The following is a 19,809-nucleotide window of genomic DNA, read 5'->3' as shown; positions in this document are numbered from 1 at the left end:
CAAAGTCCAACGCCAAATTTAGGCCAGGTTGTGCTGGGTCCTATTAGCTGAGTTGTGAGCATCTCCAAGGATGGGGTTTTCACAGCTTGCGTGGGCCCCTGTTCCAGCGTTTGACCACTCTCACTGTGACTCCCAGTATCAGCTCAGAATTTTTCTTGTTGCAGTTTGTCTTCATCATCACCAAGACTAAACACGCTTGGGCCAGTGGTAAAAACCCAAAAGTGTTAGTCCTCAAGGAAACTACAGTATCTTGTAGAAAGTTTAAACCCACAAAATATTTCTCCACCTGATAGTCTCATTTATCAGTTTTGCTATCACAGATCAGTTTCCTTCCCTTCTCCCTCCCACCCCATGATCATAAAGAATGCTATAAATCATTTTACAATGCTATGGCCCACATACCCCTGTGACTGCAAAAAAAGATCAAGTGATACGAGTTAGACAGCTACGTTTTTGAAATGCAGATGCTCTTGTGGAGCACCTACCTCATTGTTACAGGAAAAAATTATCCCCAAAGCCTACATAAGCCTTTTCTGCATTAGAGGTGAAACCGAATTTGATGGCAGCAACAGAGTAAGTTCTGTAAGGCAGGGAAGAAGGAAGGGGCTGGTATAATTTGGAGTGGAGGCTGCGGGGAGTTCAGGTAAGAGGCTGGAAGGGGACAGTAGCTTTCTAAAAGGTCAAGGTACGTGAGGGATGTGGAAGGGAGCTAATGATCCCTTTTCCTTTTACTACTACTCCAGCAGGCTCTGTTTCAGTCTGCTCCTCTGCTGAACTCACAGCCCCAGTCCTTTTCCAATACTGTTTCTAATGAGGCAAATATTAGCCAGTATCATATAAATGTTAGGTAATTAGGATGCTGTGATGCAGAACAAGAAATTGGCAAAAAATATTTTTTTTCTGTGTTGTGGTGGCTCAGTAGAGAAAGATGGGCATTCACATTTGCTAGTTTATTGTGCAGTCCTTTCATGCTGTTATTTAACAATTACATCGAACACTCCTAAAGTTTGAAACTTTCAAATTAGCTACTAACATTATTCACGTATTTAATAATTATTAAGCAAGTTTTTGGCATAAATTGCTACGATCTCCCTTTAAGCGTTACTACTGTGATCTCATGGATTAGATGGTTACTTTTCTGAATTTTACATTAAAGAACATTTTTCTTCAGGAGGAGCTTCCCTCAAGATTATATTGATGCTCCTGTGACAAATGGAATTCACTTTACAAGCTCCATTCGGAGTGACAAATACCACCAAATTTCAGTGCCTCAAATCAATAGAAATAAAATACCCTGCAATAAACTATCTATCAAGAACTGAATTTACTTCAGGGAAATGCTGTGAAGTCTAATGAATGCTGATAATTAGGATTTTTCAGGAATTAAACATCGCATTTGCTTTAAACAAACAGCACTTAAGCTACATAAGGATGCTATTTACTAACTGACCACATATGGTAAGAAAAGCTCCAAAATGAATTAAAACGGACAATGGAAAAAAACCAAAATGTCTTAGGATGGTATGAAAAGCAAAAAATGAGACATGTGCCCTCAGACAGTTTCATATGTCTGCCACTAAAACTAATCCACCTGCCCTTAAACTAGCAGTAGTTTAAAAAAAAAAAAAGTATACTGGCAAAGGAATACAGGTTTACTACCTACCACTGCTCCAGGCATCCTGATGGAGGGCCCTGTTATTTGCATTGCTTTTCCTTCAGCTCCTGCTTTTGATTACATGACTCATGTTTTGTTAGTGGTTTGTGAAAGCATACTGACAGTCTAAAAGAACGTGCATTTCGTTCAAAATTGTCCCTCCGCATTTCAAGTACTATAACAAACCCATGTCCTATCCATGCAGCTGTCCTAACATAAAACATAGCCTCTATGCATGGAAGTACATTAGAGTGAATGGAAATGAACTAGCTGTTCATTACACTGCTTTCAAGAGACAATTAAAATTTTCACCTGTTAAATCACATGACAAAAGATAGCAATTAAGAGAACTGTAAACAAAGAAATACTGAAATGTAGAGAATAGTCGGAACAGTGCAGGTAGCATTACCCTTTCTTTTCCTGTGGGACTCATTTCTCATATTTGACAATAATACTTCAAAGATTATTTTAATACTGCATTCATGTAAACTTTTTAGAGGCATGTTTTGACATAGTTGTGTTTTTACTAATACTTTTGTCTATGTCAAGCCAGGAATCACATTCCATAGATACCGGTATTCTAAAAGCATATCACAACTGGGCACCAAGAAAGTGTATGTTCAAAAGGATTCCTGCTGACTTGGTAGAAGCATAAGCTCAGTCAGTATGAGTAGTAATTCCATTTCAGCAGAGCTAGAATAACAGATTTTAAGGCTACTAAAAAAAAAAAAAAAAAAATCCCAAACACTATGATCACCTAGTTTGATTTTTCATATACTGCAAGCCAAAGAGTTCTCTTAAACTACAGCATGACCTTTTAAAAGGCAACAAATTTTGATTTAATGAGTTCAAATGATGAATAATTTATTGTAGCCTTGATTAGGAAGCCAAGTTCTAAGGCCTGTACAAAAGCAACTACTAAGATACAAATACAAGGATCAAACCCATACACGTCTGTCAGTGTTTCAAAATCACAAGTTTGGATGCACCAAAGAATAAAGTTGAAGTACACGCAAATGTGACTTTCATTCTTCATTGCCTTTTAAAAACAAACAAAACAAAAACAGTTGCACTCAATATTATTTCTTTAAATTCTCTCCAGAGCATCACTTCTATTTCATCCTCAAAGCATTCCTCAGAACTCAAAGCCAAGGCCACACATCCATAAACTACTGTATGATCAACACTGCATGCGCTTCCAAATCCTTCTCCATCTCAGTACCATACTTCTGAATGTCACAATGGCAAACCTGTATGACAAAAACCTCCCCACCGTAACCTCTGGCAACTTACTTTTAATCTGTGCTGAAAGCTACAACACAGACAACATTCGCGTGCATAATTTATCTTCTTCTCAAAAGTAGTTTAAAACCCTTCAGAATTATCCACTTCACTCCAATTGGCTTTTCTAAAAATTCTTAACTGGCAGGTACCGTTATGTGACAAATTCACCGACGCATGTCAGAAACAGATTCAAATCCACTTTTCATGGATGCGGCTTAGGTTAAATGGTCACAGTACATTCTCCCAGAGCATCGAGTCTCATCTAGATGGGCTGGCTGGAAGCGCGTGCCTAGTCACACGGACCATTTACGTTTTGATTTGCGTACATAATTGGCACATTTCACCCAAAACTTTTCCTTTAATAGATTTTTTAAAAATAGTGCTTCCTGAAGGAGATAAGAGGTGGCTTAGAAAAACACTGAGCAACTAGAATCATGTAGGAGAAAAAGTCATAGCTTCAAATGTTAGTGTAGACAAAAATCAGTTAAGAACTAAAGATTCACTATTTGGTTTAGTACCAGATCTACTGAGGAGCAGGTGGTACTGATCCCAAATTTGGACTAATAAATCCAATTCCACTCTTTCTTGAGAACAATAAAGCTGAAAACAATCAAAGTAAATTGTGAATTTTAGAAGACTATCTTTAAACGAAGTGTTACTCAGTATTACTATTCTACCACTTTTGTGAAGAAATGGAAAAGAGGAACATGGAAAGGATATGGCATGAAAACTATTTATAAACTGAAGCGTGGCACAATTTCTTTTTACGGATTTTAAGCTCGGCTTCATTTAGACCAAATTTTCCTCCCAGCTGGAACCGCTGAAGAGGAACTGCTGAAGAGGTATCACTTACATTCTCTTACAGCATGGAGTCTATATCAGCACACACTTGCATCAATAACCATATATGAGAAAGGAGCAGGAATAGCTTCCTACCAAGAGCAGTCTAGAGGGAAAATTTGCGAACAACAGCAGTTGAAGTAGACTCCTGGCTAACTCACAGACATGGAACCCGGCAATGATAGATGTTTGGAAAATGCCACTGAAAGCCAGAATTACTGATTTTTATTTTTTTTCTCCCAGAGTTAAGAATTAGCTAATTAAAATTTATAAAATCATCTCACATCTGATAACTATGTTTCAAGATTAATAACATCTAAATACATTCAACTTCCAATAACTAGCAAATTTTGTCTTAAATTACTTTGATTGTATTAGATAATGACGACATTTATATTTATAGCTAGAAATTGGCACATGTAAAATGTTATGTGAGCTGAGAAATTTTTTTCTTTATTCAAAAAGAAGTACCAAACCTGACATTATTTGCCATCTCTAAGAAAAAACTGAAATTAAACATATACTTTATCAGCACTAAAAATAGGTTAAATAGAAAGACAGCATTTTTGAGATCTACAAGTGCTTTTGGAAAGGACACTATCAGGGAATACAGAAGTCAAGTCCCTAGAATAAGTTCAAGTCCAGCTTCTTTCACCAATATTAAATTCACACGTAAACCTTTCCCCTCTGCTCAAAATCATGGCTTGAAGCTAAATGTCAATCTCTTCATTCATATATTTTTAAGATATATCACATATAACTGCCCAAAACTCGGCATATCAACACACTGAACTAAATACTGGCCTCTAACTAATTGACAATATGCCTGGGAAGGGCCATACAGGAAGAGATGGAAGCACTGGGTCCTACATGCTGTATGTGCGTAGGATGCTAGTGGCCATCATTTTTATATGGCTACTAGAATTAATTTGGCTTGAAAAGGCACACAGCATGTTTCCTGAACTCCCTTCTTCCCAGCATGTCTGTAATGTCTGCTGCAGGAACAAACGGAGCATAATTTGTTCTCATACTTTTAATGAAAGATAAGATAAAGAAGGACATGACAAAAATGGAGTTACTCTCTGCAAAACTTAAACAGTAATCGTTAAAGCAATCCTACAGTAAGGAAAAAGAAAACAACCAAACAAACAGAAAGAGGGACAGCTTTCAACAGCATAAAGAAAAATGATTCCCATATGAGGAGCAGTTGCCTATACCTTATTTATATCGATTCCGTATAATGAAATAAAGATATTGGAAATTACTCTCTCAACAGTTATGGTTTTCTAATACACTAACTACAACACATAAAAATGAAATCCCAACAGCAATTTTCTACAAAGGAAAGGCTTTATACCGTGATTTGCATTCATTTTTCTGCATAAGTTATGAAAATACTCAGTAGTCAAAAAACTGCCATAGAAATGGAATAAGGCTAAGTTAAAAAAAAAAAAAAATATTTTTCAGCTTCTGTTCTAACCAAAGTGCTCAAAGGGGAAGAGCATTGCTACATTTCCTTTCCCCCCCTAAAGAAGGTTCTTTAAAAAAAAAAGGCAAAAAAAGTGAGGAAAAAATGGTTACATTCAAAAAGCTATATTTTATTGTTATGGCAACTGATGTGCTAAAAATAAAGAAATAAAGTTGTTATGGCAACTAGAATTTTAAAGGCAGTCAAAAGTAGAATAATCAAACATTCTGCTGGCTTAAAATGTAACGTCTATGACTCAATTTTCAGAAAGAGCTTCAGAGACAAGTAGTGGTTGGGGTTTTTTGGATCCTGCTTTGGAGATCACAATTAGTACAAGTTTCAGAGAACTCCACAGAGTACAAGGGAGGAAATCAAGGTGAACAGAAAATTAGTCATTCGAAGTTCTCACGGTCAGTAGGAAGAAACACACACCTTATGCCACTTATTTAATGACCTGGCGACCTTACCTAGATCCATAAAATGTATCAGCATATTATTAAAATAAACAGCAATAGGACAGTATTTATATCAGTCATCACAATGATTGAAAGACTCTCTATAACTAAAAGTTACTTAATGATTTTAAATTAAGTACTGAAAAGTTAGGGAATACCAAAATTCATCTGTCTGAAGCAGCAGAGTTCTGCCCCTTTATATGTATGGAATTATAAAGACAACTATAATTACAAGATCATAACATATTTAAATTTCGGATACATGCTTGATCATCATTCCAGGGCTCCTAGCTACACAAACACTTCCACCACAATCTTAGAGAACTCACTGTCTCCCACCCAACACTGCTCACAAAATTGCTACTGTTACTAAAAAATTAACAGAACTGTGTGCACTGTGAAATGTTCCAAAGCCCATACTCAGATAAGCCTTAATTAATACTAAGCAAAGTATTTAACAGATAATTCAGAGAATTATGACTAGAAACAGTAACTTATACTAGAAATATTTGCACTGGAACCATGTACTTAGCATGTGCTAGCATCCCAGTGTGAGCTAATATTTTAACACAGCATGTGCCTTGTGTTTTGTCTTCACTGCAGTTAATCAAGGTTCCTATTGGCATTACTCATAACTCTTTTCTGACCCATATGACAAGTCTCTCAGCCCAGTCCACGAGAGCTTTCAGCATGCAGGAGTTGCATGGCCAAGAATACAGATCAAAGTCAGGCTCCTCCTTCACTGGTACTAAAGGGAAAGAGAATCAGATTAACTCCTTATTGCAGCACAAAAATCAAGTACACTGGAAATTCGAACAACACACAAGGGAGTGCAGCAAGGATAACACAGACAAATTTAAGTATATTTTTGTAGTTTTGCCTCCCCAGCCTCAGTATTAATGCTTGAGGCTAGATACACAGCTCCCTCTTAAGCATCACATGAAGCCACAAGTATTTCTAGAGATGCAAGTAACATAGGAAAATACGTTAACTAATGAATCTGTGACAAAGTCAACAGCTTCTGCAAAGGAAACTCCATGTACAACAGTCACTATACATAAATTTTCATCAGTCAGGATAAATCTTAGACATAGGAATATCAAGGCTTTAAATCAAATTTTTAGAAGTATTCTGTCTAATGCTTAGGGTAAAGGAGCCAGGCTGCATATTTTCAAGGTTTGTTGCTGACTCAGCCAGCTACTGAAAGCAAAAGACATGCTGTTCTGAGCTTTCTATGAAATTAGTTTCCTCCTTGTATAATATTCTAAACTTAATCAAGTGCATGGTTGCCTGAAATGTAAGTCTTCGAGTTCAAAGAAAATGTGCAGCAGTCTAAATATCACTCCACTTAACTGACAGCTATGTAAATCCATTGCTTGCATTCAGCATCTGGGGGTCACATTTCTTGTTAAATCAGGTATAGCCATTCTGCACTGAAAAAATAGATATTAAAAAAAGGCATCCCAAAGGAATATTTATTCTAACATTTGCAGGCATATTTTATCGCTAACATGTTTCTATATTTTCAGTTTTCTATAAAAGAAGAATTTGAGAGCAAACATTTTCATAGAAAGGCAAAGGAAATCCTGGAAGGTGTGACAACAAAGACCGAAAGTGCTTTCTGAAATTACATTTACAAATTCATGAAAGAAAGGTGGCATCGTTCCAAAAGGCACCTCTAATTCCTTTGCCATACAGCTAACAAGAAGCATGCTTAATTGGACTGCAATGTTACATTAACCTAGCTCAGGCTATCTGAAGGCTGCCTCCAAAATGGCCTCACCTCTCCTTCCTGCCCTGCCCAGCTATCCGCCCCCATCTCACCCCTCACACCACACCTACACAGCGAATCAAGCTCATTGCTCTAACAGAGAAATGGGGGCAAGGAAGTTTTCTAAATAAAAATCTACAAATTACTGTGATGTATCAGCCTTGCAATCGCTAGATAGATTATACTGAAGAGACAGAACAAGCAGTAAAAGAAACCTCTTCTGGCAAGCACACAGCCTGGATAAGGCACAGCCTGAAACCGCACCCCCCATATACGACGATTTAGATTCAGTCTGTATATTGTATTACCTAGTCAAAAAAAGGTTGTATTTTGAAACTGGATTGCTTTTGAGACAAACCAGCCGTATGAAGATGGCTTTGTCATATGCAGCATATGATTAAAAAAATGTGAAGCTCCATATCATCAATATTCAGTTGTCAGTTTAAAAAACAACTGATGAAAATCCACAACAACAACAAAAAATTCTTAGCTGCCAAAATATTTGGGTATGTCCACAGAAGTCTACGTAAAAGATTATTAGAAAGAGTATACGCACTAGCAGACTACAGTTGATCTCCCTTTGGTTAGTTTACCTCAGTAGCTGCAAATTTGCTTGCTGATAGGGGAAATTACTCTTAATTGGTATGAACATACTCATCACTACAAAGGGAAAAAAATGTTTAACAGATACAGGCTGTAAAGACGATCTATAGGTCTCTCATCTCTTCTGAAGTGATTACTGTAAAATGTACTTAATACTAGCTCAGCCCCTTAGAAGAATATCCTAAAGAACATATGAATAATATTGTCATTTGGGGGTTTATCACAAAGAAGTCATATATAAGTTAAGGTAGCAAAAGGTATCAGAATTCACCCTTATATTAAATTCCAGTTTGAATTTAAGTGATGTATTCATCACTTATGTATGCTTTAATTGTTCTACACACGCAGCTCAAGCCTTTCTTTTTTTGTTACTAATTTCAGTTATTGTGACTTGCCCATTGCTAGCTGCACACTGCTATGGTAAAACATGCTTTAATAAAATGTTGACCACCAGTACTGTTGTTAACAAAGGCATTTTAAGAGACTTTAAACACCAACTGTGATTCTTTGCAGAAATATAAAAAGCTAGATATCAAGTATACTTTTGGATCCTTTGATTCTTAGTGTTCTTCTCTAAGCATTTAGAGAGCTCTGTTTAATTCTTATAGCATCAAACATTGACATATTGAAACCAGCAATTAATAGTCAGGAAAAGGTGGTTTGCTCTCTTAAATAAATGTGTTTAAGACTTCTAAAACATTAACTTTCATAAAATAGTCACAGGAAATATTGCCTATTTTAAAGACTGACTTCTGCATCTTTTTCTGTGTAAGCAAGTATAGGACCCCAGATTGAGCTTTTAGAGAAAGCAGTTCCTGATGGTTTGAAACAACCTTTCAAAATCACGCAACAGAATCTACAAGGAAGTTGCCCTCAGCTTTAATTCAGACACAAACCATTCCAAATACAAATTACAGCTAGTAATTCAGATTTTCAAGAGACAGTCATTTTTAGTCACTGCATTTGCATATGCAAGCCACTTGCACATGCCAACGTGGCAGTTCAGCAACCCAGCGACATACAAATGGCTGCCTCATTTCCAAGTCAGACTGAGGCTGGCCTGAAATTCTTTTGAAGACGAATGTTACTGTTTATTTACATGTGCAATAACAGAAATTAGTTAGCCTTACAAACAAGACATTTAAAATCCAATTACTCTGATTTTGAGTGCAGTCTTCTGATTTCCAGAATGTGAATGCTATACGGATAATATCACCTAATTCCTCTCATACTAACTGCTCCATTACAGCAGCATACCAAACCCGATGTTTTGTCTCTTCCTCTCACCTTCAACGGCTCCAGCCCTTGAGTAATGCAGCCTCCTGAATGCCAGTTATGCAACCTTTCTTTGAAAGCAGAGGACGGTTAGGAAGAAGTGAATTTTGGATGAAAGAGTAATACCAAGAGAAGACTGATTGTTTAAAAAAACATTATGTTCTCAGGAATTGCAGCTCTCTTGCAGTGGTCCACATACATAACAATTTGCTTCATCTAAGCAGTGCCCTATGCTGCAAGAGAGAGATTCATACACACAGGACGAAGATGCATTACAAAGACAACACACATTGCAGAGAACTTCAGAAATTATCCAGTTTTACTCAGTGGTGTAGAATACCATTGTTTAAAACGTCTTCTTACTATGGCTGCTCTTTCAGCATCAGCATCATTACCGCTACGGGAAAACTGAACACCTATTAACAAACCAGTATTAAAATTAAACTAGGATACCTATTAATGTTTTATCTAGGAAGGAGAATCATGGATTTTAAAATGAGCTCTGAGGTGCCAAGCATTTACCAGAGCTACCAGCTATTACTGTACACTCTACTGTAAAGAAACAGCGAGACACCGAGACATTCCCATTCCATCCTACCTAACAAAACACTTTTTATCTGCATCAATATACAGATATCCGGAGTCTATGAGACTATCAATTTTACTATCAATTCTTCCAGTAACCATCATTTAAACCTACTCAGGCCATAATACTGATATTACCCAAGGTTTTATCATTCTGTTTGAAACGATGGGCAACTATGCTCCTCTGTTTTTGCAGATAACAGATTATAAATTCACACAGACAAAACAGAATGCGGTCTCCAAGAGGGCAAATGCAAATCTCATTTGCACTCTATCCTTCAGAACAAATGTGTCAATTTATGTGACTTTTAGAGCCGGTAGGTCATACAGCACCCCAAGAGCCAGGAATTGTATTGTGAGTGTCATTTTAGTGCTATCGTAAGTGGTTATGTACAGAAAAGAAATTGCAGGAAAATTCTTAATGTGGCAGAACTTCTTATAATTTTATGGAGGCCCTGAAAAAAAATATTGGCATTATTTTCCACCTCAAATATCATACATAAAAGTTAAAATTAAGATGACATAAAAATAAAAATTACTAATGAATGCTGCTCCTTTTTTTCCTGAAAAGAGCTGTCATTAAATTGAAGAATTTCTTTGAAGATGAAGAGTGAGCACAAGATTTTCCCTTTTGTGCTCACAAAATTGAAAGATTTTCTCCAGATGAGCTCTAAATGAATCAAAACTTGGCAAATTAAATTCACCTCAGGGACATTTTATTCCTGAGTTTGTAAGAGTAATACTAACATTTACTATGAAACTAGGTACCCTGGTACATTCATAATAAAATAAACCTTTTATCTGAAGTCTGAATTTAAATGAAGCTATTTAAAGAATTAAAATTCTGTCAACTTCTGCTCTTCAGAGGCAATATTTCTCACTAATTTCTAATAAGTATTTTCAGTTCATATATACTTTATTATTCCACAGTATGCAGCGCTGCTGAAATAATTCAAACAAGTGGAAGACTGTAACTGTCAGCACTAACAGCTCAACTTATACCAAAAATGAGGCATCCTATCAACCAGCATATGATCTGATTTTTCTCTACAAACCACATTAAATTATAAAAATATCAAGAATCTACTTGCCATGAATTGAACGACCTCAGTTTAAGAGAAGAGTTAAGTAATAGTCATCTTATCCTTAACCTTTCAGAAAACATGGAGAAAAGTAACACTTGAGAAACTGCCTATAGTCACTGAATTTAAAAGAAACATGAAACTGGAAAAGTTGCACATACCTCTCTAAGTGATCAGTTCCTCTAGAATTATTTTGCTTAATATCTAAGTATCTCATTCAAAAAGCAATAAACCAGGTATTAGTTATGTCTCTTTTTAGTCAACTGAAAAAAATAACAATTTTTTTTATAATGGTTATTGATCCTTTAGGATCTTTTATAATTGATAAGCATATAGCTATGCAATTCTTGATATCTAATCTCTCTAAAAGTTAAGGGAGACCATTCCTAATTAGTAGAGAGAAGAAATAAAGATGCAAAGAAAAAACTAGAACAACAAAAATATAATAGATCAGCATTTCTGAAACTTTTTGACTTTTATTGCTGGGAAATTTGTTTAGTGCAAAAAGACAGGCATGCTGTGTTTTGAATATTTGTAATCACAACTTGGGCAAGGTACCATCTTCAAAGATTTCAGGATGCTTTACAGGGACCTTTATAATTTTCAGTAGGCTATTTGCCATATGCACATGTGTCAAAAGAAAAGACGTAGTCGTACTGGTTTTGGCTGTAGTCCAGGACAGTAGTCTATTTGGAAATAAGAGAATGCTTCACTGCCTAGACACATTTTTGAAAAACTGCTGCAAAAAGAAACCAACACATTACATACTACTCTTGATGCTCTCGCATTGATTGTGACCAGAATGCTTAATGGACAGAGCTCTGATGAAATGGGTCGCTCCCCACTGTACTGGGCAGAGAACACAGAAGTTATTCCTTGCTACGCAGAAGCATAAACTCCCCCATTTTCAGTTAGGACAAACAGATGCAGCATTCTGAACACAAATATTTGCTACAAAAATACTCTAATGTTTCAGTCCATTAACCAGCCTGCTGTGGCAGCTGGTGAACAGTCATCTTTTTAATTAGACACCCTTACTGATTAATTAGTCTCAGAACACTGAGCAGTGGAACCCTGCACGATGCCATTGGGACAAAAAATATTCCTCTTCCTAGTGCTAACTTAATATCCTTTGGTATTGCTGCAAATAACAAGCTTGATTAATTTTCTACTGAAACTAAAACAGCCTTCCTATGTAAGTAATTCTCTCAATCCACAGCTAAACTGTTTCAACCCAACTGTTTCATACAAATTAAAAAAAAAAAAAGAAACAAAAAACCCACAAACATAGCACCAAGGCACCAGTTTCAAAGTCAACTGCATTTAATCCTATTTGCATAGACACAGTGGCTCATTTGTAATCTCCTCCACTTTCCATTTACTAAGGATGCGAGCAAACTATCAATTAAAAAAAAAAAGCCAGGTAAATATTAAGTATGAAGCAAAGAAGCAGATACCTTTTCTCATTTGAACAGTTTTGGTAATTTCAAAGTTTAAAAAGTAAATACATTTCTACATTAGGTTTACATGAAAGTTTATCTTTACTTCAGTCCTTTGAGATCAGTTTGCAGATAGATGCACCAAGGAAAACAGATAATTAAAGTTAATTCAATGCATGGAAGACTGTGCTTAAGCAGATGATGAAACTTCAACAACGGTATTTGCTATTTTTAGCTATCCTATTTCTAACTTTTAATTTTGGACAAGAGAGTACTATTACACTTTTGGGAGAAGAGATGATACAGACATCCATTTGTAGGACTTCTCATAGTCCTGCCACTATGAAAAAGTTTCTGTTCTCAGAAGGTGCGTACAATAATGAAATGCAGCTGTTAAAGAATTCCAAAGATTTTCTGTACTGTAGCTCTTCCTTTTCTGTAGAGGTTTGTAACAGAAGTGTTAAGATTGATCTGATGACCGGCCAGTCGGAGACCCACAGCAAAGCTACAGCACGTCACCTCTGCCAACAGGAAAGCAGGCTGGAAGCCACAAACCGATGCGCAATGAGGAAAGAGAGACGAAGAGCAGCAACGTTGTCTAAGATTTACAGAAGCTGAAGCCAGCAAGCTTCTGAGGGAAAAGACCACACCGTGAGAATTGTTTAGCTCCTAAAGAGTACCAAAAACTTGTCAAAAAACCAGTTTGTCGTCACTACCCAAGAGAAACCCAAGAGATGTAGGGATGACTTTGTAGCCAGCATCCCTTGTCCTCCATGTCACACACAATTGATCCTGGCCAAGGCAGCTGAACATATGCACCGTAGGGCTTGTGACTACATGGATATGAGAAAATTAATGCGAATAATGTGTAACGTCTAATTCCACCAGTGTATACAGACTGCTTCCATTTGCCATCATTTACTGTTCTTTTCAGCAAAGAAGTGCTAAAGTTGAATTATGTATCTGGGCCTCTAAAACTTCTTAACGTGAGAGGTCTCAAAAATCTGAAACCTTAACTTTTGTGGTTTTCTTTTTGCTTTATAATGAGAGGATTTGTCTTGTAGGAATCAAAAATAATAATAATGGTCCAAACAGAATGGATAAACTACGCATATTAGCTTTAAATTGATCAGATTTCATCCAGCCCAGAAAACAATACATTTGCTCTGTCTTCTGCAGCAATGGAATGTACTTTCTTATAATTGGTCCCTACCACATGAGAATTATACCTCTGTGTCATTAGTGCCATTTCAAATTATTATATTCCTGAGATAAATTATTTTCATGATATGGCAATATTTAATCCCCAAATCAATGCCTCTCATATTTGCTTCAGACTTTGGAAGAATTCTTAGGATTTTCACTCTTCTGTAGAGTGGCTTGAAACATTATTGGCCCAGATGCAAAACACCATTACACAGTCAGCGGACAAAGCTATTTTTTGGCCAGCTCTTCTGAAGCCTGACCCTTTAATTAGTTATTATCTCTAACTGTTCTGGGCACATGCTCATATTGCCAAAGGAAATTATGACTATAAACAAATAATCTTATTTTTGGTTCTCTTACAAGTCATTTGGAAGGACAGCCATTTAGTCTTTCTTTAAGACCTTCGACTCAAAGTCACCATCCATCTCAAAAACGGGCACTCACATTCACATGCAAACTTTCATTGCTTTTGAGTAACATACTGCTACCAACATCTACTTTATCTGAAACCAGGTTTCTTTTTCTGATCATACTTTTAAAAATAATAGTAATAAATTTAAAACAAGTTTTGTTTCCTTAAAGCAGAGCAGCAGCAGCATTTGAAAGCAGCCTATATATGCTGTTAGATGAACTTTATACATACAGCTCATTTCTTACTGGAAATCAGATTGTAAACTGAAAGTCTTTTATAAAGAAATGATACATTTAACAATCATAAATCCTACCTTAAAACGGTCCATCCAAAAGTTTTCAAACTACAGAATGTGAATGACTGCCTTCTTTTTCTGCTTTCATTATTTTACTTATACAACTGCATACAACCCTGACAGGTGTTACTTTCTAAACTTAGGAAAAAGGACTTGAGCGTAGGTGATTTCAAGAGTCATCAGTAATAGCACTACAAAACAGGCACCCAGTCCATAACACTGAAAAGGATGGGAAGAAGTCTCACCCTACAAATTCAGCAGTGAGAACACATACAAGAATGAAACAGAAAAGCAAAATGTTAATAATAGGCAGGATAAGATGTAATAAATAAAACATCTGTCCCAACAAGTGTTCTACAGTAAGCTGCTTTATTACTGCTGTCAAGTGACAGCAGATTTCTAATGATTTACACGCTGACAGTGCCTGACACCTATTCTGAAAGGGACAGAGTGGGGCAAGGTGGAGCATAATTATTGCTGAAGACGATTACCAGTCACCTCCATTGTAAACGGGGTAAACTGTGGCTTGCCACTGGTCAGTTTATCGGAGCTCAAAATATATCTCGTCATGGAAAAATTCATCCGAGTCTCTTGAGAGGAACCAGTGAAGCTGAACATGAAATAATGTCAAGTAGGCAGGAGAAAAAACTCTGTCAATGAGGTGACCCTAGCTTGTGCATGTTTTTCTACTTATATTCTTTTAACAAATGGATCTGACACGCTTTTACAAAAGCTCTATATACAAGTACCAGTATTACCCCTTCATTATCATCACATAAGCAGATTTTTCTCACTCTGATTTGCCTTTGTCTTTTCCTTAAGATAAATAAATAAAGAAATAAATAGAAATAAATACACATTTATCTCTGCTGATGTATGTTTTATTTTCCCCTTCCTGTACTGTGCCACGTGCAGCAGGGTCAGAAGCCTATGGCACACATGCCAGAAAGGTAACTAAGGCAGATTTTGATTGTCATACAGTACAGATTTACATATATGTCAGAAACGAAGCAGCTGCCAAATCACAACTCCTACTCTCTAAAATTGTATGCAAGACCTACTATTGTGCTCCAGTCAAAATTTCTGAGAGGCTCACAGTAATCACCAAGCTGGAACTCAGCAGGAGACATAAGATATAGCAAGACAGTGCTTGTCAGTAAGAAAGTATTTGTGAGAGCAGAAGTATTTCTTTCTCCCTTCCCTCCTGGAACTCCAAACTCACCTAGAGATGGGAAATGTACCGGCGTGTGAATGCTCTGATATGGGAAAGAAAACACAGTTCACTAGATCATTCTTGACAGACTGTTGACCTCCAGTGTGGAGGACTAGAGGACATACCTTTTGGAGAAAATAAGTATGGCATTGATTTTTCTGAATATGACAGATTTTATTTTGCTTTCTGTGCTGAACTGAAACACTAAAACAAATTACTCTCTCCTACAGAACACATTGAACAAAACACTTCTAACTGAAAAATACTGCAGTAGATTTCAGAGCTCTGCATACAGATGGATATATACAGTATAATATACATACCAGATCTGTTAAGTGATGTGAATAATAGTTGGCCAATCTAACATACTACTTCTGCAAAACTGCACACAACTGGAGTAGAACAACAAATGTGTCTGTATCACGGTCTCTAAAGTAAATCTAAATGTTGAGAGTCTGCTATCATTCAGTTCACCACAAGGAATATGTTTTTGGCCTGCCAACAATACAATTCTCCTCCTCCACTAGCGAGCACAGTTTCACCAGGAGTTAACCAGCAACACTGTAGTAAAGTTCCAGTTTTTACCAGATTTCTCTCTGTTCCCCATAAGAGGTAGTCGTAAATTAGGTATCATATGTTCAATACTAATAATTCCAGCTATTGGGTTCACCTTTTAAGCTATGACAGTAAAATGACCATTCTCAAGATTTGTTCCTCAAGTTAGCCCTCTGAAATTTTCTTCAGAAAAAATTCCTTTAGATCTCATAATCAAAGAAATCAAAGATGTCAAAGACGCTTTTAAAGCCAAGCCTCATTCAAGAAAACTGCCTGGCATTCCTTACCATACTGGTAAGTACTGGCTAACACTATATTAATTACTACAGTAGTCTATAGCATTTTGCAATAGCGTTACACAGTTCAGCTGCGTTATTTTGATCACCGGACAAAAAACCCCAACTGCACCTATATAAACTTACTTTCTTACAAATCCCTGGGTGCAGAGATTTTTCCAGTGTGCCCTCTTTCTCACTGAGATACTGCAATTGGTAATTTAGCCAAACAGTGCAGGTAAGGCTGGATGACCAGAAAGGGGGAAGGGCTGGGGTGCTGGGAGAGCAGGCTCTTACGGAGGAGCTGTTACAATGAGCTAGGAGATAGAGCAGCATGGGACAGAGTGTTATGAAATGTTCAAGGGAACTAGGCAGTAACGGGGAGCTGTTTAAGGGAGAGCGCTGTACCAGGGGGAGTTGTATGAGGAGGTAAGTAGGTAGTGGGTCAAGTTCGCAGATGTTACTACCACCTCCTACTTCTTGTATCTCAGCACACTTTATTCTCAAGACTGCAAGCGCACAACACTGCCACCTCTAACCACCTAGGAATGTCTAACAGAAATATGCTCAGGAATGCACACGCTTACAGAATATACTACTAAAGTGGTCAAGACACCCACAAAAATATCCAGCTTCCAGAAGTGAGTCTAAACAAGAGAAACGTTAAGCAGAATGACCAAAATATAAGGAGACAATGAATCTGTGTAAACGTATGCGTAAACTGAAAGCATCAAGACAAAAGCTATGTATTTATTGAGAAGAATAAATAATTATGGAAAAAATAAGTATATGTTGTTGGTGTATTGGGATGGTAGCATACAAACAACGCAGAAAAAAGAAATCAGTTCTGCTTTTTCATACAGGAGAAGCAAGTGAACAATCATTAATACCCAAATAACTCTGAAGTTTAACATGCATATTATTGACACACATAAGATAACACTACAACAAAGCTTTCAGTAGGATTCAGAGAATACATGCCCCTCTCTCTCTCTCTCTAAAAAATAGCTTAATTCACATTACCAACACACCAAAATGAAACTGAAAGAAGTTCTGTTCACAGACATAAATATCAGATAATAACTCATAAAAAAAATTAGCTGACAAGTTTTTCTGGAGCGCCCAATGTTAACTATTCCTAAAAATGGGGCTTAACTTTGGTTTGGCATAGACTCTCTCCTGTTCATTTCTTTTCATGAATCCTTTCATGTAATGTATGCCAAATGATGTGATCACCAGCAGTTATATACAGTCAGACTATAAAAGAAATCTTGTGATTTCAGAATAAAAGTGATTTACTTCAGAAAAAAAACCTGAGTTTGCATAAATGCTTCAGTTCAGAATAGGATTTAATTTTCTAATCCATAACAGTGTAATATTTCATATTAAATACTGTATGCAATATCATCTTCCAAAATATGCGTCACTGAAATATTTCTGTCATGAAAAAACCAAGTGTAGCAAGGTATTTTTAAGGCATGAGGCCCTAGCGTTAAGATAAGGCTTGCATTTTAGAAGTTTTCCACTCCCTCCTCCGCTGTGAAACAAACATCTTCCCCACTTTTGGAAAGCAAGAGCAAAATAATGGAGGTGGTTTTGATGCAACATACAGCTGACAGATGTCCTGTGAATGGTTTCTAAGGAAAATATAACCCAACTACAACGTCAAAAAGAAAAATTTACACTATCAAAACATCCTTCTTTATTAGTAAAGGAAAAAGAAGCCATGAGGACAGCTCTCACTCTTTTAAGCTTTACAAACATAGTGGGTAGGTCAAATTAAGAGGCCAAGTATCAAAAAGATAGGACAACATTATGAAAGGAAACTTTTACTAACAACGTCTACTCCAGAACTTTCGTATGGACAGATGATTCATTCCCTAGATAACAAATCCAACACTTTCTATGAGCAACATATAAAATTATCTTCATCCATTTCTGCCATTATGACCATTTTTGAGACCGCTGTTTTTCTCAGAGTGCATAACTGCCCTGCAGTGGCAAGAATTTTAGAACCCCAAATAGTGAGTTTACCTCCCGACACTGCACAGAGTTTTTGCTACTACGACACAGTGGTTCTCAATCTTTCAATCACAGCTACAAGCAGTCTGGAACATCTATGCAGACACCTTCTTATAATGTTTACTGACTGCACTGATGACATTATGATACAGAATGGGAAGAGATTCCAAAAAGGATCCTCCTCTCAAATCACCCATACAGCAAGGAGACTAGTTTCCTGCTAGGTAAAAATGTTTTTAACGTTCTTTTTAAAAATAAACAACAAAACAAGAAATACCCAAGTTTGTGAGGTTTTGTTTGGTTTTTTTTTAAACTAAAAAAAAAGAAAATTACAGAGAACGGAAACTGTTGAAAAAACAAAGCCATGAATTTGAGTTTATAAAAAAAACCCCAAACACCTGAACAACAAGCTGATGTGCTTATTATCATCACAGCAAGTGAATACAAAGCTAAATGTCAAGCATTACTACAGATATAGGTCAGCAATTTCTATTGTTAATGCCATTCAGCAGGTACCCGTGACAGGAGGTAATGTCACCTAGTCACAATTTCAGTTGCTTAAAACAAGTCAAACCGTTTCACTCTTTTGCTACTTTGCCACTGAATAAAACTGCTGCTCAGCAGAATTCAGTTTAACCAAAGGGAAAAAAAAAACAAAAAAGAAAGAAAAGAAATTTAAAAAAATCACTTACCATTGTGATGAGAACTCTATATTTATCCAGCATTGCCTGGTTGTCATGGCATCCTGCCAGCAACTGCCAAACCTCTGCCCTTAGTGCTTCTGGAACACCACTTTTCACCAGGCTAGATAATCCGTTTGGTCTCACAACAAGATTATTGTGCCTGAGAAACAGACAATCATTTGCTTATTATACTTCAACTACAGGAGTAGAAATCAAGATTTTAAAATATTAAAAGTTTTTAAACTTTCCAACGTCCTGCACATGGGTCAGGGCAATCCCAAGCACAAATACAGGCTGGGCAGAGAACGGATTGAGAGCAGCCCTGAGGAGAAGGACTTGGGGGTGTTGGCTGACGAGAAGCTCAACATGTCTCAGCAATGTGCGTTTGCAGCCCAGAAAGCCAACCGTATCCTGGGCTGCATCAAGAAGTGTGGCCAGCAGGTCAAGGGAGGTGATTCTCCCCCTCTACTCCGCTCTCCTGAGACCCCACCTGGAGTACTGCCTTCAGCTCTGGGGTCCCCAACGTAAGAAGGACATGGACCTGTTGGAGTAAGTCCAGAGGAGGGCCACGAAGATGATCAGAGGGCTGGAGCACCTCTCCCATGAAGACAGGCTGAGAGAGTTGGGGTTGTTCAGCCTGGAGAAGAGAAGGCTCCAGGGAGATCTTATAGCAGCCTTCCAGTACCTAAAGG

At 37.1% G+C, this 19,809-nt stretch overlaps 1 protein-coding gene across 4 annotated transcripts in view; it reads right to left on the bottom strand.

The window, feature by feature from the left end:
- The window catches only part of RABGAP1L (RAB GTPase activating protein 1 like), a 257,343-nt gene that overhangs the window by 175,148 nt on the left and 62,386 nt on the right, over window positions 1–19,809 (bottom strand). For all 4 annotated transcript variants that reach the window (XM_050901438.1, XM_050901437.1, XM_050901439.1 and 1 more), the window contains exon 13: window positions 19,127–19,277. In XM_050901438.1, coding sequence (XP_050757395.1) covers window positions 19,127–19,277 — 151 coding nt within the window. The remainder of the gene's footprint in view (window positions 1–19,126; window positions 19,278–19,809) is intronic.

Source organism: Gymnogyps californianus, chromosome 8 (genome assembly GCF_018139145.2).
Source record: "Gymnogyps californianus isolate 813 chromosome 8, ASM1813914v2, whole genome shotgun sequence".
Taxonomy (NCBI): domain Eukaryota; kingdom Metazoa; phylum Chordata; class Aves; order Accipitriformes; family Cathartidae; genus Gymnogyps; species Gymnogyps californianus.
This window is presented reverse-complemented; position numbering and strand designations above follow the sequence as displayed.